The sequence below is a fragment of the Pelmatolapia mariae genome, linkage group LG15, assembly GCF_036321145.2.
Source record: "Pelmatolapia mariae isolate MD_Pm_ZW linkage group LG15, Pm_UMD_F_2, whole genome shotgun sequence".
Taxonomy (NCBI): domain Eukaryota; kingdom Metazoa; phylum Chordata; class Actinopteri; order Cichliformes; family Cichlidae; genus Pelmatolapia; species Pelmatolapia mariae.
This window is the reverse complement of record NC_086240.1, coordinates 20,937,240-20,959,091: the sequence shown is the minus strand read 5'-3', so window position 1 is coordinate 20,959,091 and position 21,852 is coordinate 20,937,240. Positions and strand designations below refer to the sequence as shown.

General features: G+C 41.6%; 3 protein-coding genes across 4 annotated transcripts in view; 2 read left to right on the top strand and 1 right to left on the bottom strand.

Annotated features, from left to right (window-relative positions):
- Positions 1-268: 268 nt before the first annotated feature.
- On the bottom strand, positions 269-9,853 carry sprtn (SprT-like N-terminal domain). Its single transcript, XM_063495263.1, has 5 exons — positions 9,261-9,853; positions 9,029-9,128; positions 8,697-8,825; positions 7,087-7,369; positions 269-1,940 (listed from the first exon to the last, which is right to left on the bottom strand). The coding sequence occupies exons 1-5, from the start codon at positions 9,590-9,592 to the stop codon at positions 919-921; spliced, it is 1,866 nt and encodes a 621-aa protein (XP_063351333.1). The 5' UTR covers positions 9,593-9,853; the 3' UTR covers positions 269-918.
- Positions 9,854-10,365: 512 nt separating this feature from the next.
- Positions 10,366-15,529, top strand: exoc8 (exocyst complex component 8). Its single transcript, XM_063496027.1, has 4 exons — positions 10,366-11,634; positions 12,728-12,981; positions 13,414-13,662; positions 14,132-15,529. Exons 1-4 carry the CDS (start codon positions 10,482-10,484, stop codon positions 14,534-14,536), a joined length of 2,061 nt encoding a protein of 686 aa, XP_063352097.1. The 5' UTR covers positions 10,366-10,481; the 3' UTR covers positions 14,537-15,529.
- Positions 15,530-19,480: 3,951 nt separating this feature from the next.
- LOC134642819 (E3 ubiquitin-protein ligase TRIM9) overlaps positions 19,481-21,852 on the top strand; it is a 52,250-nt gene continuing 49,878 nt past the window's right edge. For both annotated transcript variants that reach the window (XM_063494795.1, XM_063494794.1), the window contains exon 1: positions 19,481-20,457. In XM_063494795.1, coding sequence (XP_063350865.1) covers positions 19,561-20,457 — 897 coding nt within the window. In that variant the 5' untranslated portion in view covers positions 19,481-19,560. The remainder of the gene's footprint in view (positions 20,458-21,852) is intronic.

The window sequence follows — 21,852 nt, the reverse complement described above, 5'->3', positions numbered from 1 at the left end:
AGGGTTAAGTATAGAGACTAATCTGGTCTTCTCATCACTTGATCATCAAGCAAATAATACATCACACCTCATCTGTATTGTTTACTGCTAATCAGTATTTTTACCACTCTCTTCTGGATATTTAATCATTACACAAGACAACAGTTCAATACTGGCATTGAGTTCACTCCACACTGAAATATTCAGTCAAACAGACCAATAAAAATATTTTATTTGGCAATTAAAACCCAAACATATGAATAAAAATATATTCAGGTAGAAATCTGTAATGTTTTAGTCATCCAAGTATTTCTTGTACTGAGGATATCACTGGTGAAGTGTTTTACTGAGTAAATTCAAATGTCCTTGCACCACCTGACCCCGCAGGCTGGGTGCAGTGCAAATGTGATGACCTGCAGAAATAAATAGCTAGCGAGTGCGAAACCTGACTCCTACAGATCAGATCAGAAGATCAGACGGCGTCTCCTGTTGTCTGAAGGGCAGCAGATGCAGACCTGAGGTTTGGGGGGTGGGGGTACATCCCACTGCAGGAACCACAAATCAATAATATCCACTTCCAGAGGAGACAAAAATAGGTTTTGCAGGCTAAGACAAAGTGGTTTCTGAATTCAAACCATAACTGGTAACATCACACTGACGTTCTTCCGCAAAACACTGCTGTCATAGTTTTTTAATGTAGTCCAGTTCAGTGAGGAATTTTGTTACAGCAGACATAAAGACATGCAGTGAAATCGCAGAAGCAATACGTGTGATAGAAAGTAGGAGAATGTCATTCTTTAAATAGTCAAAATCGTTAAAATCACTATGCCATGTCTTACTGAACAAACAAGGATAAATTTTTATTGAACATCCAAAGTTAAGAAGTTTTAGTGCAACATCAAACTTATTCTGACTTTCTAAAAGTTATCACCTCCTTATTCAAGAGAGGCAGGAATCAAGATGCTCGTTGATCTTTGACTCCTGGATCTTTGCTTGGCACACTGGACAACTGACCATCACTGCAAAGGAGGAGGAGGATGAAGAAGAGGAGGCAACACTGTGCAGTCCTGCTGAGGACTGCAGAGAAGCAGAAGAGGAGGGTGTGGTGGTGGCACTGGTAGTTCTCTGCAGCACTGCTGGTGATTTTGCCTTAATTGATTCCTTCGATGTTGCTGAATCACTGCCTAAGGTCTTCTGGAAGAAGTCAAAGATGCTGGCAGAGCTGCTGCGGTCATCCCACGCTCTCTTTCTCGGCGTCTGATTCCTACCCACAGCCGCTGATGTGCTGCCACTGTCAGAATTAGTAAAATACTTGGACTGTACAGGTCTTGAAGTGCTACCCTGGGATCCGGTTGTAACTACAGATGAGACCTTGGAATGGTTTGTTATGTTAGGGCTGGGACTGGGTGTGCTGGGAGAGGAAGTCAAATGATTATTTTGTTGTTTTTGAAATATAGAGGAGGCAGAAGCAGCATTTGTGGAAGACTTTGGTGATGTCAGTGAGTCTCTTTTGGTCTCTGACTTCCTGAGGCTTGTGCTATTAAAAAGGTCGTCAATGGAACTCTGTTTGATCTTATCTCCTCCTTGGCTGCTACTACTGCTCTGGGATTTTGGCATTTTCACTGGTGAACCGTTTATGTTGACAAAGTGCTTCGTGTTGCCGACAGACCTCTTTACAGGTGGCTTTTTCCCCATGGAAGTGGATGGTCTGACTGAGGTAAAAGTGTTGGAAATCCCATTGGTCTTGTTAGAGTGAACAGGAGAGGAGAGATTTTGAGTTGGGGGCGATGGCGTGAAGAACTTCTTTGGGGAGGGGACAGGGTTGGACAATGGTGTTTTCACAACAGGAAGTGGTGGCCTGGGAGATGGCAAGGAAGACGTTGAGTCCTGAGACTTCCCCCCAAGGATGAAGCCTTTCCCACTAAATGGGATGATGTTCCTTATATCCTGTGATCCAGAACCTGGGAAAGGAAATGATACAATTTAGAGTCAGCTATGCAATGTATTTAAATCCAGTAACTTATTTCAAGTGGACCTGGTTTGCTTTTTCTTTAATTTCAGTTCTTATATTATATCTTTTTATATACAAGACCAGAGTTTCTGACAATAAAGTCAGTGTAAAGTGATCACTTCAGATGCTCTAAATCAGGGGTGTCATACTCATTTCACATTGTGGGCCACATACAGTCCACTTTGATCTTAAGTGGGTCTAACCAGTGAAACTCCTCTTTCTGAAAGTGTAAAGAAGTTATTACTATTATTATTATTACTATTATTACTGTTATTATTATTATTAATTGTGTAGTAATTACACACTTAATGTTTCCAAAGCTGTCCAGTGAGTCAGCCTAGAGTCTCTGAGGGGCCAATTCAGTAAATACCATTCTTTATATTTCTTGCATGTTCTGTAGCAGGGGGTCATTTGATTTAAATTTTTTTTTTTTTTCGTCATTGTTTTTATTGCAGTTTTTCCTTTTTTTCCTTTAACAAGGCAGTGTCTGCGACACCAGACACAAAACAACGAAACAGTACAAACACAGAACGTACACAACAGCTCTTAAATATGGCATGATACAACATAATACAAGAGGTGGTAGGTTATTCTTACAGCGCCCGGGTGGTGATCACGTGCGCAACAGTCCTTTTAATAAGATGGCGGAAAGGTCTGGTCCGATATAGTACAAAAAAGGGTGCCACACTCTGTAGAACTGACCCACACTGTGGTGTATAACGTTGGTGAGGTATTCCAGAGGAATCAGTTCGAAAATTATTTTGCGCCAGCCACAGACAGTGGGAGTCTTATCACTGACCCATTGCAAGAGGATATTTTTCCTGGCTGCAAATGTTAGAATGTTATACAGTCTTTTGTTGGCTGCTGCTTTTAGGTGGCCACTTGGAAAACCTAGAATCAGGGATATAGGGTCCATCTCTATATCAGCGTGGAAGATTCTCCCCATTTCACCTGTAATTTCAACCCAGTATCTTTGAAGTTTGTGACAAAACCAAAAGCAGTGAGTTAAAGTCCCCACATCAATTTTACACTTGAGACACATAGGGGAAAGAGAGCGGTTGAAGAGGTGTCTGCGGTGAGGGGATATATGTAATCTGTGTAAGATCTTAAATTGTATTGCTCTTGTCCGAGTACAAATTGAAATCCTTTTTGCAAGAGACCAAATGGTATCCCACTTTTCTTCGTCTATGGTTGTCGACAGCTCCTTCTCCCACACACCTCTGACCCCCTGCGCATCAGTGGTAGTCAAACCATTAAGTACATGGTAAAATGAACTCAGAGACACTTTAAGCTGTTGCTTAAACAAAATTTTCTCAACATCAGATATTTCAGGGTGCTCAATAAGGGTTGTACTGTGAGTGATATAATGTCTTATTTGCAAAAAGTAAAAGAAATCTTGTTTTGGCAATTTGTAACTGTTGGTAAGTTGTTCAAATGACATGCGTTTATCACCTGAGAAAAGATCACCAAGAGACTTAATATTCTTATCAGACCATCGTTGAAAGCCGGGGTCCGAGGAACCCGGAGGGAAAGCAGGGTTATTTATTATTGGGGTAAAGGTTGATGTTATTTTTGATCTTCCCTCAAGACAGCGGACAAGTCGCCATGCTTTTAGGGTGTTGATTGTTACAGGATTTGTGCAGAGGACTTTAATTTCTTTAAAATCATTACAAAATAATAAATCACTTAGTTTGCATTGTGACAGAGCCGTCTCAATATCCGACCAGATTGAAGTTTTACCCTTAACCCAGTCGTTCACAAATCTTAAATGGGCAGAAAGCTGATACATTTTAATATTAGGTAAGTCCAAGCCGCCCATGGAGCTTGGCAGGTGTAATACTGCCATCTTGAGCCTAGGTCTACGCTTATTCCAGATGAAAGAGGTGAGCCAACCGTTTATGTCCTTCAGTACCCTTTTAGAGAACAAGACGGGGATCATTTGGATAGGATACAATAGCCTAGGCAGCACATTCATTTTGATCAGGGCAATGCGTCCTAGCCAGGAGACAGGGAGTGACGCCCATCGCTCTAGGTCTTGTTTGAGTTTGCCAAATAAGGGTGTGAAGTTGGCTTTGTACAGTTGATCGAAAGATGGGGTAATAAAGATTCCCAAGTACACAAATCCATTGGGAGACCATTTAAAAGGAAAGGAAGGAACAGTAGTTGGCATTGTAGAAAGAGTACCAAGAGGCATGGCCTCTGATTTAGCCAGATTGATTTTATAGCCAGAGAAACAGCTAAATCTGTCAATCACCTCAATGAGACTAGGTACGGATGTTTCAGGGTTAGTCAAAAGAATTAAAACGTCATCCGCGTATAAGGTTATTTTATGACACAGCTGTCCAATCTCTAAACTACGTATTGTGGGTGTCACCCTTATGGCCTCGGCAAGTGGCTCTATGGCCAGAGCGAATAGAAGGGGCGACAAGGGGCAGCCCTGCATCACTCCCCTATGAGTGTTGAAGTAATCAGACCTAAGTCCATTAGTCAGGACTGCTGCCTGTGGACCATTGTAGATAACTTTGACCCATTTTATAAAATTCTCCCCTAAGCCGAATTTGCCCAGTGTATATAATAAATAAGACCACTCAATTCGGTCGAATGCTTTCTCTGCATCGAGAGAAAGCACCAGGCCGTTAATAGATTTTTGCTTAAAAGCTACAATAGCGTTCAGTAAGCGTCTAACATTGGTGGCTGAATTTCGACCCTTTATAAAGCCTGTCTGGTCCTCCCTTATCAGTACAGGTAAGAAGTTTTCTAGGCGAGAGGCCAAGATTTTAGAAAGTAGTTTCCTATCCACATTTAAGAGGGCTATAGGTCTGTAGGACCCGCACAAATCAGGACACTTCCCTTTCTTTAGAATTAAGGAAATATTGGCCTCCTTCAGTGTCTGCGGGAATTCACCTGTAATGAAGGAGTGGTTGAACATATCAAGAAGAGGTTCTACAAGAATATTTTGAAACTGTTTATAAAATTCACAACAGAAGCCGTCAGGCCCTGGTGACTTTCCATTTTGTAATGTTTTAATAGCCTTGATCACTTCGGTCTTAGTTATGGGGCTGTTAAGGGCAGTCTTCTGTTCTTCTGACAGATTTGGTAAGTCGAATTGGGTAAAGAAATTGTGCATTAGCTGCTCCCCCTCTGGAACTTGTTGGGAAGAGTACAGGGTTTTGTAAAACTTCTTAACACAGTTATTTATCAGTTTGTTTTCATATACCTTGTGGCCTCCTTCATCAGATACCGCTGCGATGGTATTAGATTCTGCACGCTTCTTAACATAGTACGCCAGACATTTACCTGCCTTATCTCCATGCTCGTAAAACCTCTGCCTAGTGTATTTAATTTTCTTCTCTGCATCTCTGGTAAGAAGGCAATTCAGCGCTGATCTGAGCGCAGTTATTTCTTGCCACAATGGTGGTGACGGTGAGGCAATGTATGTTTTTTCTTTATCCATCAATTCACTCTCTAAAGATTTTTGTTTCTCCATCCGTTGTCGCTTCTTTGTTGCAGAATACGAAATAATTAGCCCTCTCGCATAAGCTTTGCATGTTTCCCATAAAACAGAGGCATTACTAGCTGACGGAGTATTGATATTCAAGAATGCTTTAAATTCGGTAGAAAAGGTAGAGGTAAATTCTTCATCCTTAAGAATAATGGAATTAAGCCTCCAGTGACGGGACCTATGAGGCGCAGCTCTAAGATTAAGATCCATAATTACTCTAGCGTGATCTGAGATGATTATACTGGTTATGTCGCATGATACGACTGACCACAGGTCAGTTTTTGGCAGAAAAAAGTAATCAATTCTAGTTTGGGACTTATACGGAGCCGAGAAAAATGTGTATTGCTTATCGGAGGGGTGAGTACATCTCCAAGCATCGACAAGCCCAAACTCGTCGCATAAAGCCTGAAGCATTTTGGCCTGAGGAGGGGGGATGCAATGCTATGTGGAAATTTGTCCATAAGCGGATTTAATATTAAATTAAAATCACCACCAACAATAATGGTAGAGTTAGGAAGAAATGGGGTTAAATCCAGAAACATTTTGGTAAGAAAGGTAGTTGGGTGGGCAGGTGGAAAATAAACATTCAATATTAAAACATTTTGACCTTGCAAAATTCCCTTGACTATCACGTAGCGGCCCTTCAGATCTTTAACACAGTCAGTTACTATAAAAGGTACATTTTTCCTAATCAACACTGCCACTCCCCTGCTTCTTGTAGTGAAGGATGAGAAAAATACTTGTCCATATGATCCTTGTTGTAACTTTAAGTGCTCATTGTTATCAAGATGTGTCTCTTGTAACATAGCAACATCTATACCGTCCTTTTTTAGACAAGTAAATATTTTTCTCCTCTTAATAGGGCTGTGAACCCCTCGTACATTCCAGGTACATATTCGCAGTCTATTCATTGTTAATCTTATTCATGTATCATACAAAGCATATTGAGCCAAAAGATTCACCACACCCTGGTTGAAAATGAAACAGTAAAATCAAAAATAAAACAATAAAATGAAAAAAGAGCAAGAAAGAGCTGCGTGATGGAACATTCAAAGAACAATAATTTGGCAACAGCCGTACTAAACGTGTAGGAAAAAACCAATCTCCTCCTGCCTGTCGGAGAAGCCGAAAGGCATTGCACGCGCTTAACTCACGCCTACTCATAGACGAAAACACAGTCTGTCCGGTGCCCGATGAGGTGGGACATTTCACCTGGTTGCTAATAAGCAGCGGGAACGAAAAGAGATAGAGTCACATATGCCTAGATTCGGCAGATACTCACACTGGTTCATAAGGCACAATGTGAATAAAAGGAACACTCCGGTGGTTACGGGGGTTCAGGGCAGCAATTCCGCGTAAGACGCATTTGATTTAAATTGATTTTACATGCTCAAGTTACTCAGTGGAAACAATCTATTCACGGTTAAAAGCAGTCAGGCATCAAAGCATGACATGACTGTTGTTTTGAGGCTGTCACAGAAAATTAAGAACATTTTTCATTGAGGTTTAAAATGTTTGAAATATGAACAAGATTTTCTTGTTTGTTGGTACAACATTTTAAAGCTTAATACACAGGAGTGTACGGGCATGTTACCTGTAGTCGTACTTGAAGGCTTGCCACTTCCTGTGGCCTTCTTCTCTGAGGTCTTGCTGGTTTTTTGGCCTTTTTTGCCATATCCTTCAGGCTCCTTGATTTTGGTGTATGTGCCACCACATGTTCTCTGGTGATCCTCCCACCAAGGGTCCAGAGAAGAAGGAGCTCTATTCATGGCTCTCTTCACGTAGCCAAAGTAGGGTTTACGCTTCTGGCAGGGCCCATCACACCGCCACCAGTGCTGCCGGTACACATCAACCTCATCGTGGAAGCTGTGGTAGATCTGATGAAAGAAAGGAAAGATGGGAAGAGATAAGTTTATGAAAACGGGCATGGATGTCAAACATGACCAATCAAGCCCAATAGACTGGTAAATTGACTGATTCTTACAGCTTTTCTACTCTCCCGGAGTACTCAAAGCGCTCTATACAACATGCCACATTCACCCAATCACACCCATTCTCACAAGCACCATCTCTATACTGAGATTCATACTCCGATGGGAGCAACTTGGGGTAAGTGTCTTGCCCAAGGATACTTGACATGCAGACTGGAGGAGGCAGGGATCGAACCACCAACCTTCCAATTAGTAGGTGACCTGCTCTACCTCCTGAGTTACAGCCACCCCAATGAATGGGTTTACAAAAAATTGCTGTAGAAGCATTAACAATTGAAGGTTTTCTAAAAAAAATCCAGCATGAAAATGGTGTACAGTTGTGGTCTGAAGTTTACATACCTCTATCAAAGACATGAATGCCATGTAATTTTGAGCTTTTACTGATTTCTGTTGTCTCTCCAGGATGGAATAATGGTACAGCATTCAAAAACAAGAAGTGGATGTCAAAGTTTGAATTTATTTTGGATTTCCTCTAATCCACACAGTGTCAGGCTCAAATATATACATGCATTCACTTAAATCGTTTAATAATTGCTGGTGGAGGTTCTACAATGTCTTTTAACTTTTAATAAATGTACTAACTTCTTGTTAGTGATCACGATTCGCTCCAAATGGTAATTTTTCTTTGCCAGCACTCGCTGGACTGACCAATACTCAGAGCAATACGAAAGTCCAAGACACTTAGATAATTCTCCACCTTAGATTTTAACTACTTTGGATGTGTCACTGCTTTGGCAGGGTCTGGAAAAAGACCCAAACTATCATCCTGAGATGAGAGGAAGTGAGTTTTAAATGCCAACAGGAGTGATCAAATATCCAGCCAGAATTACACCAGAAGCTTGTTAATGGCTAACAAAAACATCTGTTCAGGGTGCAAATTGCTAAGGGACATTTAACCAAATATGAGTGGGATTGTATGTTTAGATTTGGGCCTATATGCAGTTAGTTTTGATCCAGTGTGGATTAGAGAAAATCCAAAATGAATTCAAATGTTTCTTGATTACTTTGCTGTTCAATCATTGCACCCTGAACAGCAGTTCAAACAAATCAAGAACAAACACCATGACATTCAAGCCCATGATGACTATATGTAAACTTCTGAATACAACTGTAAATTTGAAGGTTTGTATGTATACGTGGTCCACAAAACAGAATAAGTTTGAAAATGTCTCTTATGGGACTACCAGTTCAATGCTCAAGAACATACACTTACAGTAATCTTGGTCCCACTGGCTTTGTTGATCCGGTTCATGTGTTTGCAGAACTCAGGTCCGTGGCCATCTCTGTCCCGGTTATTTTGTGTCACAAACAGGAGCGCGTGAATCATTTCATGGAGAAGGGTCTGTGGCAAACAGGGAAAAATAAACTGATTAAGAAAATGAAAATTGTCCTCTTTTACAAGGATTACAAGCTCTAATCTATCACACTGTCACACATTCACTGCTGGGGTTAGGGAGGTACAAATGATAGTTGTATAAATTTCAGCCCTTACAACAAGCCCTTTCCCAGTGTTTCTGATGTGAATGGTGTTCAGGTCGACCTCACCTCTACCAGGTCTTTTCTGGGTCTAAGCTTCAGCAGAGGCTCACTCAGCCTGATTGAACACAGTCCACCTCGACCCTCATAAGAACAAACTCCAGCACACCTAAGAGAAAAAAAACAAGAGGAGCAGGACACATTACAGACATGCAAAACCAAATCCTACACAAAAATCAAAGGTGTTATTGTGTAGACAAGTTTGTGGGAGTTAACAATAACAAAAACATGCATGACTTACAACGTCATTCTCGAGCTCCACTTCACCTCCACACCGCTAAGTTTACCCCAGAAGAACATGTCATTGAACTCCAGAAACATAGCCCTGACGTCGGGGCTAGGGTCAAGCATCTCCCAGGACTCGTCCACAATGGACAGTGGCCTCTCAAGCTGGGGATTCGGTTTCCAGTAGGGAACAACATCGCTACCACCTCCAGCTACCTCCACTCTCCGTTTCTTACTGCTCTGCCCGAAACGATCATCTACAGTACCACTTGATGAAGATAATGAAGCCTGGTATTCATGATCAAACTGCTCCTGCAGCCGAATAGCGAGCAGAAAATCCTCATCCATGACAAGAGAGAAAAGTTTTTTTGTTGTTTTGATGATATTTGTTGTTATGTTCTTTGTTTTTAGTTAGCTTGTCAGAGCCAACTAGCTAATGCAGTGTGTACAGGTCTCAAACAGGCGGTAGCATCACGTCGTCCCAAAATGTAGTCTGACAGATTACCAATACGTCCAAATACTTTCTGTCATGTAACTTCTGTCATGAAATTTTCAGTAACATTTTCATATTACTAACCGTCAGACCAAAGCTAGCGCGAAGATCCGTGTGTCAAGTCTGACACAATAGGACAAAATAAATTCCGGTATGGGTTTCAAAGTAAAACAACTAAGTCAGTTTTAAACGACGAAGTAAGTTTTAAGTAAAAGCCTGTGTTCAATATGGCTATTTTCTTTTTTGTTTTGATGTATAAGTTTAAAATATCAAACTATCTGCATATGCGTTCTGTAGCATCTACTTTCAAAAATGGAACATTCTTTCGTTTTATAAAATGCTATATCCGGTTTAGTTTTGCGTAACTACGATAAACTTGATTAAATAGTCAATCGAACGTCTTAGCAATGGATTATGGGAACTGTAGTGTTGTTCGTTTCATGTAGTTTCCACCAGTTAAATAAATAAAAGCAACACGGCTTTCTAATATAAATCATTAACATATGTTAAATTATATTAAAAATAAATATAAGGCCCATTATGAACGACCAATCATCATTTAGATTTTTTAAAAAAAATATATATTATTTTTTTTGTATCCCGTGACGTTTTAGGGTGTCAACTTCCTGTTTAGGCTACAAGCGGATATGAACGAAGGAGCCTCGATAAACTGTTTCTCTGTCCAGTGTTTTCTACATTTTCTCAACAATTTATCTCAATAAGTAAATAGTTACACAGCAAAAGATGTCGGAAACGGGGAACCGACTACGGAAGCAGCTCGAATCGCCCAATTTCGACCCGCAAAATTACGTCAAGCAGCTGTCACAGCAGTCCGATGGCGACAGGGATTTGCAGGAGCACCGACAAAAAATCCAAAACCTTGCCGACGAAACGGCTCAAAATCTGAAGAAAAATGTTTACAAGAACTACAGACAGTTCATCGAAACAGCCAAAGAGATTTCCTATCTGGAGAGCGAAATGTACCAGCTGAGCCACATCCTGACTGAACAGAAGAGCATCATGGAGAGTATCACTCAGGCCCTGCTGTCCACAGATAAGGATGAGACGTCTAAAGAGATGCAGGCAGCTTTTCCCAAAGAGACGGAGGAGGTGAAGCAGAGGACCCTCACCTCACTACTGGAAAAAGTGGAAGGGGTTAAAAATATCATGGACACCCCAGGCAGGCACCTTATCTACAATGGGGACCTTGCAGAGTTTGATGTTGACAACATGTCCCCCATTCAGAAGGTGCACGCTTTCCTGATGAATGACTGTCTGCTGATTGCCACCTGGCTGCCTAACCGCCGTGGCACCGTTAAGTATAAATACAACGCTCTGTATGACCTAGAGAGCTTTGCTGTGGTTAACGTTAAAGACAACCCTCCGATGAAGGACATGTTCAAGATCCTGATGTTTCCAGACAGCCGCATCTTCCAGGCAGAGAACAGCAAAGTTAAGAAAGAGTGGTTGGAGATCCTAGATGAAACCAAGAAAAACAAAGTCTCCAAAGACAGGCATAAGAAGGAGGAGGAGGTCCCCACTTCTCCTGTTAGAGCTGAGGTATCCACCAATCCTTTTGATATGGATGATGATGAAGACACGGTTGATGGTGAGGAGAGCGTGAATCTTAGTCTTGAGTGGATCCAGGAGCTGCCAGAGGATCTGGACGTGTGCATTGCCCAGAGAGACTTCGAGGGTGCTGTTGACCTGCTGGACAAGCTCAACGAGTATCTCAGAGATCAGCCTGTCACCCCGAAGGTTAAAGAGCTTAGGGGGAAGGTGGATGAACGTGTGCGGCAGCTGACAGAGGTCCTGGTGTTTGAGTTGTCTCCAGATCGGTCACTTCGTGGCGGTCCTAAAGCAACCCGGCGGGCTGTTTCCCAACTCATCAGACTAGGTCCTTTTATTTTTTTGTATTTTCCTCAATAATAACAAGCTTGCACACATCACCAAAACAAATAACACCTGTCTGCTATGATCTCACTTTATATTCAGTGCATTCACAGTAAGGATGTGCTCAGCCCACTCACAGGGTTTCCACAATTCATTGTTCATTATTCAGGGAGTTTAGCCCATTCTCTTCCATCATTTGCATGGACTTGACTTTCAAATTGCTTGTTGTCCGAGTTCGACCTTGGATGCAGTTAAAGTGTAATTTTCAGACAAATAAGCTGTGCTTGTGGTGATCTGTATGTATTCACTGTTTTTCCCCTCATCTTCAGTCAAGGTGAATATTCTCGAACTACTCAATTAAGAAAATAACTTTCCTATTCAGAGCACTAAGAGAACTAACCTCATGATAGTTTATATATATGGTTTACTATTTATTTTTTGTCAGAACTGTTCTTGAATGGCCAAATTTTATAAAACCTTAGAAATTTGTATTTTGCTTTGGTGCAGAACAGCTTCAAGTGGATCAATTTTTAATTATGCCCGGGCTTTGCAAACAGACTCCCACACACTGACTGATTTGCAAAAACATGTTTATTTGCAATTTTTCAGTACTTGACCTTTTTCGGGCAAAACATTATCCTTTAGCAGGAGTATGCAGGGTATAAACCTATGTTAAAAATCAATCAAAAGGAAAGAGAGAGACACTGAGTTAGGATCGCTTTGGCAATGTGAAAAAATCACAAAAGTTCATATTTCAGTTAACTATTAACATATGGTACTCTCTTAATATCTCCCATAATTATTTTCTAAACATTTTGTCCCCTGTCACTACACTCCCAGGTATTCTTTATGTATTCAAGGAGAATTTGCCATCCAGTTTACTTTTTTTCCCATTAAGCTTAATAGGTTTCAAGACATATACTAAAAACATACCAGAATCAGCTGAGAAATAGCTACACATGTTGTACATTTGCAGTCATAAATATAAAGGCCCTTAGATTCCCACAATGCATCACAGTTTGCATGTCTTTGCAAAAATACAATGTAATTGCCATGAACATCTGTACTGTCTCATCACACAGTCATCTGTGTTTCAGGCCAGTCCACCAAAGCCTGTGAGCTCTTTCTGAAGAACCGCGCCGCTGCAGTGCAGACTGCTATACGGCAGCTTCGCATTGAAGGAGCCACGCTGCTCTACATCCACAAACTCTGCAACATATTCTTCACCAGCCTGCTGGAGACGGCCAAGGAATTTCAGATGGACTTTGCCGGGAACACAGGCTGCTATTCTGCCTTCGTGGTCTGGTCCAGATCAGCCATGAGGATGTTTGTGGACGCCTTCAGCAAGCAGGTAGTTAGAATGTCAGATGGTAAAACCCTAAAATGAGTAATAGGTACGTCCCCTATGATTAGAAGATATGTAACATCTATCATTTGTATATTCTGTATTGTTTATAGCTAAAAACATACTAAGCTACTGAGACATGATGCAATATTTGTGTGTTCCGGTGGTGTTCTTAGGTATTAATGGTTTAAAATATGCAAATAACCAACAATGTGTCTAGGTGTACAGAGGATAAGCTTCTGGATCTCAGGTGTATAAAAAAAGTTGAGTTATTTTAGTAATAAAAAAAAGCCATCTGAGAAGGGCAAAGAACTGAAAAGCATTGCTGCAACACAAGAGGATCTCTTAAATGGCAGCCAGAGCATGCAGCATGCAAGTTAAAATTTATGGTTGTATGGTTTTCTTAATAAAGTACATATTTTATTTCCTCATTGCTAGGTGTTCGACAGTAAGGAGAGCCTGTCGACAGCAGCAGAGTGCGTTAAAGTGGCTAAAGAACACTGTCAGCAGCTCACCGAGATCGGCCTGGACCTGACCTTCACCCTGCAGTCCCTGCTGGTCAAAGACATCAAGGCAGCGCTCCAGAGCTACAAAGATATTATCATCGAGGCCACGAAACACAGAAACTCTGAGGAGATGTGGAGGAGGATGAACCTCATGACTCCTGAGGCTTTGGCTAAACTTAAGGTGGATCTGAATTATTTCTGTTTTGTCTCTTGGTTCTTATGGTTTCTCACTCAGTGTTTTGTTTTCTTCAATTGTTGATTAGTTTTTAACCAAGAACCTCCTAAATTGAGTAACAGAAACCAAACCTTTGATAATCTGGTATTAATCTGCTTAAATGATTCAACTGTTGAAATTCCACTGTGAGGCTTTTAAGCTTCTTTTTATATAATTTAATATTTTGGGGGTTTTGCATGCTCCTTGTACAATAAAGGCACAACCTTGTCATGTGGGGAACTCATTTTGTAAAGTAAATACTACTTCATTTACCAAAAATAATAGCTAATTATGTTGTAATTTCTGGAGGCAGGGATTTTGGCTTGTGTGCTTAGAGCTTCTGTTACAACAAATGCTGAGGATTTCATATGAAAGCTGCCACAAATCACTGTTTTCCTTTACCTGCTGCAACATTAACATATTTATCTTTCTGCAGGATGAGATGCGCAGTTGTGGCATTAACTTTGAGCAGTACACAGGTGATGACTGCTGGGTGAACCTGAGCTATACTGTCGTGGCCTTCACCAAGCAGATGATGAGCTTCTTAGAGGAAGGCCTGAAGCTCTACTTCCCTGAGCTGCACATGGTGCTGCTGGAAAGCCTGAGGGAGATCATCCTGGTAGCCGTACAGCACGTAGACTACAGCCTCCGCTGTGAGCAGGACCCTGAGAAGAAAGCCTTTGTCATGCAGAATGCCTCCTTCCTCCACGACACCGTGCTGCCGGTGGTTGAGCGGAGGTTTGAGGAGAGCGTGGGGAAGCCGGCCAAGCAGCTGCAGGACCTCAGGAAGAGCACAAGGCCGGTACGAATCAACCCCGAGAGCACCACATCCGTGGTCTGAGACCGACAGGAACTTCTGTGGCTTGAATTGAGGCGCAAGAATGGCGGCCATGAAACACCTACACACTCTCTAAATGACTGTTCTTGCAATTTTAACTCCCAATTTAGAAATAAACATAGCACCTTTGGTTGTTTTTATGCTGCAGGACAGGAAATCACTGGATACATCACAGAAAAGAGTCACAATAGCACTAGAATAAGACAGCTTAAAGTGCCCATATTATAATAATTTATAGGTTTTTAGTTTTAGTGGTTCATCAGAATTGACGTACTTTTAATGTTAAAGGAGAAGATTATTTTTCTCATACTGGCTCCAAATAAAGTCCAGCCTGCTTTGATTTATCAGCCTGTCCAGTCAAAATGAGAAATGGCTTGCTTGCAATAACCTTACAAATAGAGACACAACACTCAGTAAGAAAACCACACACATTTCAACCAGAACTGGAAACAAGGCAGCTGTTTGTTCTTTTTAAGGGCAAGTCAGACTAGCCAATAGCTAAGGTGTTGCACTGATCTGATACAGATAAATCACAGATGAAAACCTGGATCACAAATGATGTGCTCCAGGCAAGTGGGAGAAAATAACTTGCATTATCCTAAACTTTGGGTTTTGTAACTTTGCAAATGTTTTACATGCATAAAAAATAACCAACAGCTAAACTCAAAATGCATAATGTATTAACAGTGATTATTGACACATGCGATAACGAAGGAGACTAAGCTCTTCTGAAAGAGGTGCAATGATTGTGTGAGGCTGATGAATCTATTGATCAGACAAACGCACTATAATTACCATGATGGCTAAAGATCATTTTATTTGAAAGTTTAATTTTGAGGCTACTTATTCGACCGTTATTAGACACTAAGGTATTCAAGCACACAAGGACTTGATTAAAAGGGATGACTGAAGTGAAATGCACTGCTAAATGTTTTCTGTTATTCAAAGTGTTTATGTTTGACAGTAACACACGGAAATTAATAAAGATCATTATGCACAGAGTCCTCATTTTATCAATGTTGTTGATGTTTAATTCATTTCAGTTTTATTTATATATCATTAATTCACAACAACAGTTGGCCCAAGGCCCTTTCTGTTTCAAGTTAAAGACCCTACAATATTAGAAAGAAACCCCAACAATCCCACAACCTCCTGTGAGCAAGCACTTGGCAACAGTGGGAAGAAAAATCTCCCATTCAACAGGAAGAAACCTCTGACGCCATCTGCTGCCACTGGTTGGGGGTGATGGGGAAAGAAAGAGCAGAGAGACCGGACAAAAGGCAGACTATAGGAGAGAGAGCTAGAGATGAATAATAAGTAATGATTAAATCCAGTAGTGGTGCATAAGGAAACAGAGAGTGAAAGGAGACACGTGAAGAAGAAACGCTCAGTGCATCATGGGAAGCCCCCCACCCAGTGTCCAGCCGACCCTAACCCTAAAGGAAAGGTTTAAGCCCAAGCTTTAAAGTAGAGAGGGTGTCTGTCTCCCAGATGCAAAACTGAGTGCTGGTTTCATGGTAGAGATTCACAACACAGAAGCATTTTACTTCTGCTATGAAGGCATACAATTTATCTGCATAATATTTTCATTGTAACACTAAAGTAAAGCATCTAAAAGAAGAAGATGGTCTGTCACTGGGGGGGGGGGGTATCTTAACATGAATTGCCCGAGGGCATTTTTAAATGAAATTAAATGAAAGAAGTGTTCTTGCTGTACAACAAGTGAAACTGAGTGCAACACAGTATGGTGTATTTTCTCATCTTCTAATTTTGGCTGGCATGTTTGCGCAATAACTCAGCAGTGTTTCATCTCTTCCTTTTTTGTCCATGGTGCATAAAAGAAATGCTCCCTACCAGCAACCTTTCCTTACAGCAAACAGTTTTACTTTTCATGGGGGGAAAAACACAAGTTTAGGTATTAATAATGGTACCCATTAGAATATAGTAATGTAAAGCAGATTAATGTGACAAATATTTAACATTAGTTGGTGTGAGCCTGCTTTAATAGAAAAGGCTCACAGTTACTACATTAATAAATCCCCCTGTGGTCTTTGCTGCCATTTTTAGATCATGTTCGCATCAAATCTCTTTCTTTATTAAAAGAAATACTATTCAGTACATTAAGATTCAAAGGACTAATCATTTTTCTGCACAACCCCAGCCATTTGAATATATATGCTTCTGTAATGCCATGTTATATAGATGTCGACATATACTACATACTAGGTGTGTCTGCTGTTTTCAAACTTGTAGCTCCAAGGCATCAGGCAGCAGCTGTTGTTCACCTCCAAAAGATTTCTGCAGTTTCAACATGCTGATAATGGTGAAATCTGTGCTGCAGGTAGTTTAATAATCCTCATGCTCAGACTAGTATTTGCCAAACCAGTCATGATTTTTCTATATGACCCCATTCTACCTTATTTGATACACTTCAAAAAGGATTGATTTTCTTAATGGATACAGAGAAGGGCTGGATTTATGTCAGCTGTATCTATTTTTCTGTGGTTATGCAAAACTAAAGCCTTATGGCATGTAAACTAAATTAAACCAAAAATAATGAGTTGATCATTGGGAAACGGCTACATTGCCCTCTTGTGGCTGTTAGAATTAGGGGGATTGAATTAAAATATAGTTGATTTTATTATAACTCAGTTTTTGAGCTTCTTGGATCAAGTTTTGGCAGTCAAAGCATTTATGAACACAGCTCAACAGTTTAAGTGTTAAACTTTAGTTTCTGGGCAACATTCTAAAATCCAACAGTGACAAAGTGTTCAAGAAACATCAGTGAACATAAATCTGTTTGACTGCTCTTCCTCCTGCAGTAAAGCCAGTCTGGGTGGCACTACCGTAATGACGAGGAGTTCCTCCTCTTTCTGTTAAAGTGTTTCCCAACAGTCACAGAGTCAACGATAGCATGACAGCGGATATTTTTAGATGCGATTGAGCACATGATTGTTCTTTCTGCTTCACAGCTCATCTCATCATAATCACTGATGTGATCGAGGGCTCGAGGAAAGCCTCAGCTTAGGGAAGAGGCATCAGGCTGGTGGGATTATTTGAGGGAATTCAACCAGTCAAACTACAAGTGAATACAAAGCACATAGTTCACGAGACGAACAGATAATAGTTTGCTTCTTTTTCAGTAAATGGTGTTGTGAAGATATTGATCTCGAAATTTCAGCTATTAGGTAAAATTTTGACCTGCTTATCTTAAAATTTTGAGATAATAACACAAAATGTTGATATTAAACCAAGAATTTTGACTTAGATCATTTTTTTTCTTTTTAGTGGGGGAAACAAACTTCTGTAATGACAAGTACAACCTTAACTGTAAATCCTATATTAACTTTTATATTAACAAAGGGTCAAGTAATGATTTCTAATATGAACTGGGTTGATTAACGTGAGCAGCCCACAGAGACCCTCAACTCTACAGTTCCTTTCTACAGAGATCTAAGTGTAATATTACTGTTACTGTACTGTGGTTGAAATAAGTGATAGCTGAAGTTTGAGCTGAAGCAGCAGGCAGATTTCTTTCAGACACAGAAACCTGCTGTCCAAATTAAACAGCCAGATGTTTCCTTCAAGAGCTGGTGGGGGACAAAACTGAGATAAATGCTGAAATCGAATTTGTCAAATGTCCACAAACATAATACAAAAACTAATGTAGCTCTGTTGATAACATGAAAATGTGGAAATAAATTGAAGTTGATGAAGGTGATTCCCACCCACTCATCCATCTTCTTCCACTTATTGCAGGGAAGCTCGAGCCTCAGCTGCCACATAGCAAAACACGGGGGTGTTGCAGGGCTGACACAAAGAAAGATCCACTCACATTCACCCCTACAGCTAATTTAGAATCACCAATCAACCTAACCCCACTTACTGCCTGTCTGAGTACCCGGAGAGGACCCACTCAGCATGAAAATTCCACACAGGAAGGTCTCAGGCAGATTGGATAGTGGATTCAAACCCCAAACCTTTTTGCTGTGAGACAACAGTGCGAACCACTTCTCCACTCTACTGTCCAGGTCTGATAGCATGATTCCCACCCATGTGGTACAAAAAAAGAATCTGATTTTTATATTTTAGCAATTAAAGCAAGTTATTCATCTTCTCAAAATTTAGACAATTTAGACAAAAACAATGACACTGCAGGATGTTCCACATCTGCAGAGATCTCTGCTTTAACGTGGTTGTGCAGATGCCCGCTCTCATTTCACTGCAGAGCCGATTTGAAACCCAGGTAATGGGATGCTAATTGGGCTAATAAATGGAAAAGCTGTCCCAGTGTGTCGGATTAATCTTGCTCCCCAAGGGACTAAAGTCATGCCCGCTGTCTAGTCAATTAAATGTTTAGTTAACACAAAAGACTAATGTGAAAAAACACAAAGGTTACCGGATCGAACTGGCTTCAGATGGTCCCTCATCCATTTTGAGCCTGCATGGAAACTCCTATTAAACTTAGTTTAATCCATTTTTATTGATTGCATGTACTCCTGCTATCATGTTTGATTTGTTTCAGACTAACAGGCAGAACAAATGCAGAGTATAGAGGCAGTCACAATAAATGATCCGCTTCAGCATTATCATTTGACATAATGATGGCAGTTACTGCCCTTGTATACTGGCAGAAAGAAGCTCAGATGAAGAAAGTTTAAGTTTTTACCAGCTATAACACATTTAAGGAGCGATCCCCCCCTTTTTTTTATTCCAATGTTTGCATTTTAAAACAAATAGAAAGAAAGAAAGACTACAAAATTGCAAGGATTGGATCAAATTCTTCTTCTTATCATTTTCTATCTAGTAATCTTAAAAAATAAACCAATGTTGTGGACAAAATTAAGAACAAAGAAGTAAATTACATAACTGAAGCGTTAGCTTAAATATGTCAAATCAAAGTAATTTGAGAAAAGGAGCACAGATCCTCTTTACGAACCATGATAATCTAAAATCTGTGGCGTTTCAAATCCTCCAAATTAGCTCGATCAGTCAACCCGGATCACAATCCCCGCCCCTCTTTACGCATGCGCAAAGTAGCGTGGGGAGCTGTCCAGTCACTCGGTGCTGGAGCGTTCTCGGAGAAGCAGCTTCCCCTCTCCGGTCCACCGACACAGACGGGAGCGATGGAGGAAGAGTTGAAATGCCCCGTTTGCGGGTCTCTCTTCAAGGACCCCATCCTGCTTCCGTGTTCCCACAACGTCTGCCTGGGATGCGCTCGGAACATCACCGTCCAGACCCCGGAGGGGGAGACCCCGGTGCAGAGCCGAGCCTCGGGCAGCTCTGACTACGACTACCTGGACATGGACAAAATGAGTCTGTACAGCGAGACGGACAGCGGATACGGCTCGTACACGCCGTGCCAGCTCAAGTCTCCAAACGGGGTGCGGGTGTTTCCGCCTGCGATCCCCCACCGACAGTGCACACTCACCTGTCCGCTGTGCCACCGGAGCGTCTCCCTGGACGAGCGGGGGCTCCGGGGTTTCCCTCGGAACCGGCTGCTGGAGGCCATCGTGGCGCGGTACCAACAGACCCGCGCAGCCTCCTCCTCATCTTCCAACGCGGTGAAGTGCCAGCTGTGTGACCGCAACCCGGTGGACGCGGCGGTGATGTGCGAGCAGTGCGACGTCTACTACTGCAACGCCTGCCAGCAGCGATGCCACCCGTCCCGCGGTCCCCTCGCCAAGCACCGACTGGTGCCGCCGCCAAACAAGGCGGTAGGAGGGGGGGCTAGCGGAGGCGGCGGTGGTCAGCAGCCGCCCGCCACCGCGCGGAAACCGGCGACGTGCGTGGATCACGAAGCGGAAAACTTCAGCATGTACTGCAGCAGCTGCAAGGCTCCCGTGTGCATGAAGTGTCTGGAGGAGGGAAAACACGCCAAGCACGACGTCAAACCGCTGGCCGTGATGTGGAAGCAACACAAAGTGAGTGGACACACACTCACAACATCCACAGAGTCAAGGCCGTAAGGTTCCGTTTGTGCGCTCGTACTAATAATTAGACTATTGAATCCCAAAGAGCTGATTCATTACTCTCTCTCTCTTTCGCTCCCCCTCTCTCTCTCTCTCTCTCTCTCTCTCTCTCTCACACACACACACACACACACACACACACACACACACACACACACACACACACACACACACACACACACACACACACACAGGCTACCAGAGGCCATTACCTGAAGTGCCCTAGCTGAGCCTGAACTGATGATCAGCATCTCAAACATTATCTATCTATCTATCTATCTATCTATCTATCTATCTATCTATCTATCTATCTATCTATCTATCTATCTATCTATCTATCTATCTATCTATCTATCTATCTATCTATCTATCTATCTGTAAAGACACAACAGAATGCCAAAGCTGCTAAGTACTTCATACTTCATCATGTTTTCCACAGAAACAGAAAACACTCATGTGTGATCCTGTGCTGTGTGTGTGGGAATAACTAAACGAAATAGCAGTGATTCATCAGAACATAATTACTGTAGGCGTCAAAACCCAGTGTGCTTCTGTGTGCACTGTGTATGTGTGTGAACGCAACATGCGTCATCACATGAAGGGTCACACAGCGTTACTGCCCCACATCTGCACTGCAATGTGTATATCTATATATATATATATATATGATGTGGATGGTGAGTGTAGGCAGAGGAGGTCATCGCTATTCCTCAGGCGCTGGGATGAGGAAGCTCAAGTCATGAGTTTAAATGTTTCCCTGATGTCTGTGGCTGGTCATAATCTGACAAGAGAATGAATTATAAAGTAAAATAATTAGCATATCGACACTTTTTAAAAACATGTCTGTTGGTGTGGAATAAATTTAAGGCAGTTACTTCAGTCTGAAGGAAAATGTTTACATTTTAAAAAATCTCGACTTGTATATTTGAGAAATGTTCTTGAAAACATGACTGCTGACGATAGCTGATGATATACTATATATCATGCTGGGTATCTCTAATGATATGGACTGGACAGAGTGTTATGATTGCAAGGATGCTATGTCATTTGATGGAAATTCAATTTATCAACCTACAGAGGACTGAATTCAAAAACACCTCAGAAATCAAAGTGTAAAAATAAAGGTTAGTCCATTTTTATCAAAATTTGGTACTCAGATGGTATGCAGTAGTTTGTATAGTCACAACGTGCTTATATACGCCTGACCCTTGTCAGGGCATGCTCCTAATGAGACAACGGATGGTGTCCTGGGGGATCTCATACCAGATCTGGGAGGCATCCCAGAGGTGTTCTGTTGGATTTAGGTCAGGGGAGTGTGGGGGTGAGTCAGTGGTATCAGTGCCTTAA

Excerpts from the sequence above, each read along its gene's own strand:
- sprtn (XM_063495263.1), bottom strand. The coding sequence starts at position 9,592 with ATGGATGAGGATTTTCTGCTCGCTATTCGGCTGCAGGAGCAGTTTGAT. Across the intron at positions 9,129-9,260 it reads TGGAGCTCGAGAATGACGTT|GTGTGCTGGAGTTTGTTCTT; the intron begins GTAAGTCATGCA and ends TTTTTCTCTTAG. Across the intron at positions 1,941-7,086 it reads GCCTTCAAGTACGACTACAG|GTTCTGGATCACAGGATATA; the intron begins GTAACATGCCCG and ends TTCCTTTCCCAG.
- exoc8 (XM_063496027.1), top strand. The coding sequence starts at position 10,482 with ATGTCGGAAACGGGGAACCGACTACGGAAGCAGCTCGAATCGCCCAAT. Across the intron at positions 12,982-13,413 it reads TGGACGCCTTCAGCAAGCAG|GTGTTCGACAGTAAGGAGAG; the intron begins GTAGTTAGAATG and ends CCTCATTGCTAG. Across the intron at positions 13,663-14,131 it reads AGGCTTTGGCTAAACTTAAG|GATGAGATGCGCAGTTGTGG; the intron begins GTGGATCTGAAT and ends ATCTTTCTGCAG.